Source organism: Neophocaena asiaeorientalis, unplaced genomic scaffold (assembly GCF_003031525.2).
Source record: "Neophocaena asiaeorientalis asiaeorientalis breed wild unplaced genomic scaffold, Neophocaena_asiaeorientalis_V1.1 scaffold556, whole genome shotgun sequence".
Classification (NCBI taxonomy): Eukaryota; Metazoa; Chordata; class Mammalia; order Artiodactyla; family Phocoenidae; genus Neophocaena; species Neophocaena asiaeorientalis.
In genome coordinates, this window is record NW_020171832.1 from 1,424,286 (window position 1) to 1,431,977 (window position 7,692).

At 37.3% G+C, this 7,692-nt stretch overlaps 1 protein-coding gene across 1 annotated transcript in view; it reads left to right on the forward strand.

Moving 5' to 3' along the window:
- The window catches only part of PLCH1 (phospholipase C eta 1), a 224,402-nt gene that overhangs the window by 196,080 nt on the left and 20,630 nt on the right, over positions 1–7,692 (forward strand). Inside the window, exons 14-15 of the mRNA XM_024741299.1 lie at positions 1,692–1,783; positions 4,708–4,805. Coding sequence (XP_024597067.1) covers positions 1,692–1,783; positions 4,708–4,805 — 190 coding nt within the window. The remainder of the gene's footprint in view (positions 1–1,691; positions 1,784–4,707; positions 4,806–7,692) is intronic.

A 7,692-nucleotide genomic window follows, 5' to 3' on the forward strand; every position in this document is an offset into this window, starting at 1 on the left:
AAAAAAAAAAAAAAAAAAAAAAGATGATCACTCTGACGAGCTCAACATGCAAAACATTAAATAAAAAAGTAAGATGAAAAACTGATTATGTCATATGTTAACTGTGATAAGATGTGTCAAAACTGTATGTAAAGAAAATATATCATCATTTCTCCAAATATCTATCATTGGCGATTCATTACTTATTTCTACTTTCTGCATTTTATATTTTAAAATGAACCTGGGAAAGACAGATTTATTATTGTAACACCTCAAATTACTAACTATATGCAGAATTGGAGAATATTTCTTTTCTTGATTACAACCACTCATTTAAATTAAAATTATTTTCCAAAGTAAAGCTTTTAGGGAGTACCTTTGCTAGTATAGAATTAGAATTTATTATGTCTCAAGTCATAAGAGTGAATGTTTACAAGACTATTTGCAGGTTATTTAAATAAGTATTAATAGTATTTTAAATTGAAAGTTAATATTATGTGGTTTACAGAATGACTTTCCATGTCATCTCATTTAATCATCACAAAAATAATAATCCTTTAGGACAGATGTTTTTGTCCTACCCTTTAAAAAAGCACAATAGGAAGCTTGAGAGATTAGCCAATTTATCAGCTTGGTGAGAGGCCAATCTGGAACATGAGATCATCAGATGCCTGGGTCCACGCCATGTGCACTGAAGTTCTCAAGGAATAAATAAGACGTAAAAATGTTCTAGACTAAATTGGTGCCTTGCCGTCAGTGCAGTAGAGTTGAATGTATTTATGCCAACAGGGTAGTTTGAATTTTTTTATTTGTTGAGAATGAGAAAATCTAGAAGTTGATTTGGTCCCATGGTAATGTGGGGATGGAGTCCCTTTCCTTTTCTAAGCCATGTTCCCAAAATGTCCAGGGTACTCTGTCTAAAAGTCTTACCTTTGTTTGTAGAAGCTGTAATTTTGGTGGCAAGTTTTTCTGCAGTTACTAGGGCCCCTCCCTATCATTTGGATTGTTGAGGTGTGTGTTGCCAAATATTGGGGTTATCTCCAATGTGGTGGGGCTGAAAGTGTATCATTCCTAAGAGGTTTTATGTCTAACAGCTAATCTGTCCAAAGACACCAGGTTAGTCCTACAGTCTTTCAGCCTGACTCCTGTAGGTAACAATTTTCATTCTGCTCTAGAAATTAAGATGGGTCAAAGTCTCAAATGAACAGTTTGATTTAGATGGGTTTTTGAATGCATACTGAACAAAAGCAGGAGCGGTAGTTATTCATTTAAAAATTACTACTTGTCTTTTTTATCAAATCTGCCTTTTATAAGTAAGTCAAAAGGAATAGTGAGCTTCCTATATAAGAGGACACTTTATCCCTTATAATCATTTAAATAGATATTACAACTTTAACCCTACCCCTCACAGAGACCTTCAATGCATGACTAATAGTCTAAGACCTACATTTTATGTGGCTTAGAAGTCAATGTTAGAGCATGAAACCCTCAGTTTTGCCTTGATATTTTAAGATAATTTTGGCCACCGACATGCTTACTATTGATGGTGAGGCAAGCTGCAATATTTGGTCAGTTGTTTTTCTCCAAGTAATTGTCCTTGTGTGTGTGTGTGTGTGTGTGTGTGTGTCTATTTTAAAGCTCATTCCTCTGTATGTTGTAGATGTACCTGATGCGCTGAGTTTGTGTTAAGTGAACTCTGATTTTTCCGGCAGAAAACCACAAAATCACGGTCCAAATCTTATAGTGCTGATGAAGAGGAGAACGCACAGCAGAATCCTGGCAAGGAGACCGGCCAGCTGTACAGGTAAGAAAGCTCTCCATGTTTCTTGCTCAGGCTCCTGGGGCCTCTCCATCCACATCAGCTTGGCTGTTTTAGTTGTACATGTCTAGGAAATCAGATTGCAAGGTAGAGAGCTCTGCAGTGGGACATGTGAAGATCAACAGGATGTGAGATTATAATACATGTAGGGGACTTGTGCTGCCTGGCACACAGTGAGCTCTTAATAAATGCTGGCTGTAGCAGTTGTCAGGTAAAAGATATCTTCAGAGAAGAGAGAGGGACCACATGAACTAGTACAGAGGGGCTCTCACAGGAGACTGAAGGAGAAGATAGATGACAAGAACATGTGAAGAGTCAGGGATCTGAAATCAGCCAGACTTCAAGCTCTTGTTCCTCCAACTTTAAGATGGGAGCAAGTTAGGCTCCTCATTTGTATCTATTTCTTAGGGTCATTGTAAGGATTAAAGGAATTAAACTATTTGGCTTGATGAGCCCTACTCCAATTAACTAAGTGCTCAAAAATATTAGCTGCTGTTGTCTTTATTATTGCCAGTAGAATTTGGGATGAGTAAAATGGCCAAAATTGTAGAATCCAAATTGTGACACATGATTTGATACAGGATTTTCTGGCAAATTATGTATACAGTAAGTCTCGCAAAGGAAAGTAGATTATATCCTTCATAGATAAATATACAAACACGTGCACATGTACACACACACCCCTCTGTGACTTTATCATAAGACTGAAACTAAACGAAATTGGAGGCATAGAGGTCCTATAGGAATGAATCACATTTAGTGTTCACTTAAATTTTATATTTGAGCTTCACTCCAACAGAATGTCCATACATAAAATAGTAACTAATTAGTGAGGGCAAAGGAGATGTGTATGGTTCCTACCCTTAGAGTACAGAAAATTCAATATGTAGTTACAGTAAAGGATATAAGAGAAATAGAATTACCTTCCAGGAGACCTCTGCTGTGAATGTTCTCAAATATAAGTTTGAGAAAGGCTTGACTCTGAATCATATAGCCAGGGAAGCTATCACCTGAAATCACGTTGCATGCTGCTCTTAAGTCAATTAGAGATTTGCCCGTAATAGCTATCGAGGCTCAAGCATTGATGATGGTGTCCTTTTGGGACTTCAGTAAACTAATTCAATCTTAAGATAAGGATTAAAAAGGGCTAACTTTATACAGAAGTTCTCTGTGTCATGGAGTGTCCTGGGAGTTTTACTTGTCATTTCTAGGCATTACCTCCCTCACATTGATTTATAATCATTTGCTTTCACAAAACCAGATTTTTACCAATGGCTAGAGAATTTCCTAACTACGTGATAAAGGAGGAACATGAATTCTTCTTCCCATTGGTTTTTATACCTGTCTATGTGCATGTCTTCTTTCTTGGCAAAATGAGTTGTTGACACATTTTGGCCTTAATTCTTTTGTTCAATGTATATAAGTATCATTACAGTAAGAATTTTTGTCTGATTTGTTCACTATTTTATCTCCAATAGGTGCTCAATAAATATTCACTGAGTGAATAAATCTATATCATCACTATCTAATTCCAGAACATTTTCATCACACCAAAAAGAAACTCTACCATTAGCAGCGACTTTCCATCTCTCTCTCCCCCGGTCTCTGATACCAACTAATCTACTTTTTGTCTCTATAGATTTGCCTTTTCTGGACATTACATATAAATGGAATCCTACAATATTTGGCCTTTTTTGTCTGGCTCCTTTCACTTAGTATAATATTTCCAAAATTCATCCATGTTGTAGAATGTATCAGTACTTCATTCCTTTTTATTGTTGAATAATATTCCATTGTACGAATATAGTGCATTTCATTTATGTATTCATTAGCTGAAGGATATTTAGGTTGTTTTCACTTTCTGGCTATTATGAATAATACTGCTATGAACATTCATTTCTAAGTTTTTATGTGGACATAGGTTTTTATTTCTCTTGGGTATATACTTAAAAGTGGAATTCCTGAGTCACACGGTAACTGTTTAATTTTTTGAGGAACTGCCAAACTATGTTGGCAAAGCAGTTGTACCATTGAAAATTCTCCAGCAATATATGAGCATTCCAGTTTCTCCTCATCCTTGCCAACACTCATTATTGCCTACCTTTTTGGTTATAGCCAACCTAGTAGATATGCAGTGGTATCTCACTGTAGTTTGGTTTGCATTTCCTTAATGACTAATGTTGAGCTTCTTTTCATGTTCTTATTGGCCATTTGTGTATCTCCTTGGTGGGGATTGAAGTTTTTAATGATCATATGTTTTCCTAGAGGAGAAAAGTGTGTCTGTGAGGAGAATGTGATAATCTATGGAGAATTTTACTATTTTACTGTGGCAAAGAGTAAGTAGCAGAATTTGTAAAGTTGTACAGCAGATCCTAGGAGTGGTTTATGGGATACAGAAGATATAGACGTACAGAGAGAGTAAGTAATGGATGTTTGTCTTAAGAAGTTGAAGAATATAGAAAAAGCATAAAGAAGAAATCAAAATTCACTGTACTTATACCTCTAGAAGATAATGACTATGGAAAGTTTGGTGTATTTATCTTTAGATATAGGATTCTTGTGACTGACAGTACAGTATCCCTACTGCTTTTTAGTCCAGGTTCTCCTTCTGACAAAGCAGAGTGATTCCCTGCTAAATTCTGGTTTACTCCACAGTTGGGTAATGGTGGGAATCAAGCCCTTCACAATAGAACTCACAAATTCAGGAGAAGAGACTGTGAATAAAGTCTGGCTGAGCGGTGAAAAAAGCCACATGAGTATGGTGTTGTGGTGGAGAGAATGCTGAACTAAAAATCACACTTGGTTTCCAATCCTGGCTCCATCAGGAGCAGGTAGGGAAGGTGGAGTAACCAGAAGCCCAAACCTCTTCCAGCTCAAAAATGTCATGAGTCCTGGTGTGTATTTTACAGGTTGGGCCGCCGAAGGAAAACCATGAAGCTCTGTCGAGAGCTCTCTGATTTGGTTGTGTACACAAACTCCGTGGCAGCCCAGGATGTTGTGGATGATGGTAAGGCCTGAGGGTTTTTTCTTCTGGATACACACTCCTGACCTTTCTTTGTCAATTGTTAATTAAACTTTTGTTAATCGGATCATCAGCACACATTTCTGGAGCTGTGGAGAATCCAGCTTGAGTGTCAGGAAACTGATGGCTGGTACAATGCTTAGCTCACAGGGAGGGCTCTATTGATTACTTTGCCTAATTGGCTAGAGGTCAGAGGAAGACTTTATTATTATTAAAAAGACAAATGTATCAGAGCAAGGTCTTCCCAGTCTTCAAACTATGGAGACTTGACTTAGTTTGATGGCCAGATCACAGATGGCTGTTCCAAGTGTGAATGACTAGAAGAAAGAGGAAATTAATTGACAAATATAACATCTTGAAATGCCCTGTATTTTCTCATTGAAAATTTTGACCTTGATGAAAATAATTTAATCCACAGATTGCAATTTTAACAACAAGAGCAGAAATTTCAGAAGCATTGACTCTTTCACAGTTTCTTACCCATCAGTTGCCGTATGTGGAGTTGAGAAATTCTAGTTACAACTGTTCTTACCCTGAGTTTCCTGCTAGCTGCTCTTTCTCTTTATCCTCTTCCTTTCTCACTTGTATTTTGTTCAGTTAATGGGTGCTTATGAAAATAAACTGCGGTCATATGGGTTTTCAATCTAATTGTAATTTTAGTGGAAGAGTAATGTACGTCAGAATCTCCCATTTTCTCATGTCTCAGTGGAGGGAAAACAACATTGTGCTGAGTCTGGGTTTTTTTTGCTTTTTTTTTTTTTTAATCTTTATTGGAGTATAATTGCTTTACAATGGTGTGTTAGTTTCTGCTTTATAACAAAGTGAATCAGTTATACATATGATCCCATATCTCTTCCCTCTTGTGTCACTCTCCCTCCCACCCTCCCTATCCTAGCCCTCTAGGTGGGCTGATCTCCCTGTGCTATGCGGCTGCTTCTCCCAGCTATCTATTTTACATATGTCCATGCCACTCTCTCACTTTGTCACAGCTTACCCTTCCCCCTCCCCATATCCTCAAGTCCATTCTCTAGTAGGTCTGTGTCTTTATTCCTGTCTTACATAATTTCTTTCATCCGTGTCATAATTTTCTGCATACAGGTCTTTTGTCTCCTTAGGTAGGTTTATTCCTAGATACTTTATTCTTTTTGTTGCAATGGTAAATGGGAGTGTTTTCTTGATTTCACTTTCGGATTTTTCATCATTAGTCTATAGGAATGCCAGAAACTTCTGTGCATTAATTTTGTATCCTGCTACTTTACCAAATTCACTGACTGGCTCTAGTAGTTTTCTGGTAGCATCTTTAGGATTCTCTATGTATATTATCATGTCATCTGCAAACAGTGACAGCTTTACTTCTTCTTTTCTGATTTGGATTCCTTTTATTTCCTTTTCTTCTCTGACTGCTGTGGCTAAAACTCCAAAACTATGTTGAATGAGAGTGGTAACAGTGGGCAACCTTGTCTTGTTCCTGATCGTAGTGGAAATACTTTCAGTTTTTCACCATTGAGGACGATGTTGGCTGTGGGTTTGTCATATATGGCCTTTATTATGTTGAGGAAAGTTCCCTCTATGCCTACTTTCTGCAGGGTTTTTATCATAAATGGGTGTTGAATTTTGTCGAAAGCTTTCTCTGCATCTATTGAGGTGATCATATGGTTTTTCTCCTTCAGTTTGAGGTTGTCCATTTTATTGCCATAGAGTTGCTTGTAGTAATTTCTCATGATCTTTTGTATTTCTGCAGTGTATGTTGACAGTTTGATTAATATGTGTCTTTTTCATTTCTAATTCTATTGATTTGAGTCTTCTCTCTCTTATACTTGATAAATCTGGCTAATGGTTTATCTATTTTGTTTATCTTCTTTTTTTTTTTTTGCGGTACACGGGCCTCTCACTGTTGTGGCCTCTCCCGTTGCGGAGCACAGGCTCCGGACGCGCAGGCTCAGCGGCCATGGCTCACGGGCCCAGCCGCTCTGCGGCATGTGGGATCTTCCCGGACCGGGGCACGAACCTGTGTCCCCTGCATCGGCAGGTGGACTCTCAACCCCTGCACCACCAGGGAAGCCCCTTGTTTATCTTCTTAAAGAACCACCTTTTAATTTTATTTATCTTTGTTATAATTTCCTTCATTTCTTTTTCATTTATTCCTGATCTGATCTTTATGATGTCTTTCCTTTGGTAACTTTGGGTTTTTTTTGTTCTTCTTTCTCTAATTGCTTTAGGTGCAAGTTTAGGTTGTTTATTCGAGATGTTTCCTGTTTCTTAAGGTAGGATTGTATTGCTATAAACTTCCCTCTTAGAACTGCTTTTGCTGCATCCTATAGGTTTTGGGTCGTCGTGTCTACATTGTCATTTGTTTCTAGGTATTCTTTTATTTCCTCTTTGATTTCTTCAGTGATCACTTCGTTATTAAGTCGTGTATTTTCTAGACTCCATGTGTTTGTATTTTTTACAGATGTTTTCCAGTAATTGACATGTAGTCTCATAGCGTTGTGCTCGGAAAAGAAAAAGATACTTGATACAATTTCAATTCTCCTAAATTTACCAAGGCTTGATTTGTGACCCAAGATATCTAACCTGGAGAATGTTCCATGAGCACTTGAGAAAAATGTGTATTCTGTTGTTTTTGGATGGAATGTCCTATAAATATCAATTAAGTCCATCTTGTTTAATGTGTCATTTAAAGCTTGTGTTTCCTTATTTATTTTCATTTTGGATGATCTGTCCATTGGTGAAAGTGGGGTGTTAAAGTCCCCTACTATGAATGTGTTACTGTCGATTTCCCCTTTTATGGCTGTTAGTATTTGCCTTATGTATTGAGGTGTCCTATGTTGGGTGCATAAATATTTACAATTGTTATATCTTCTTCTTGGAT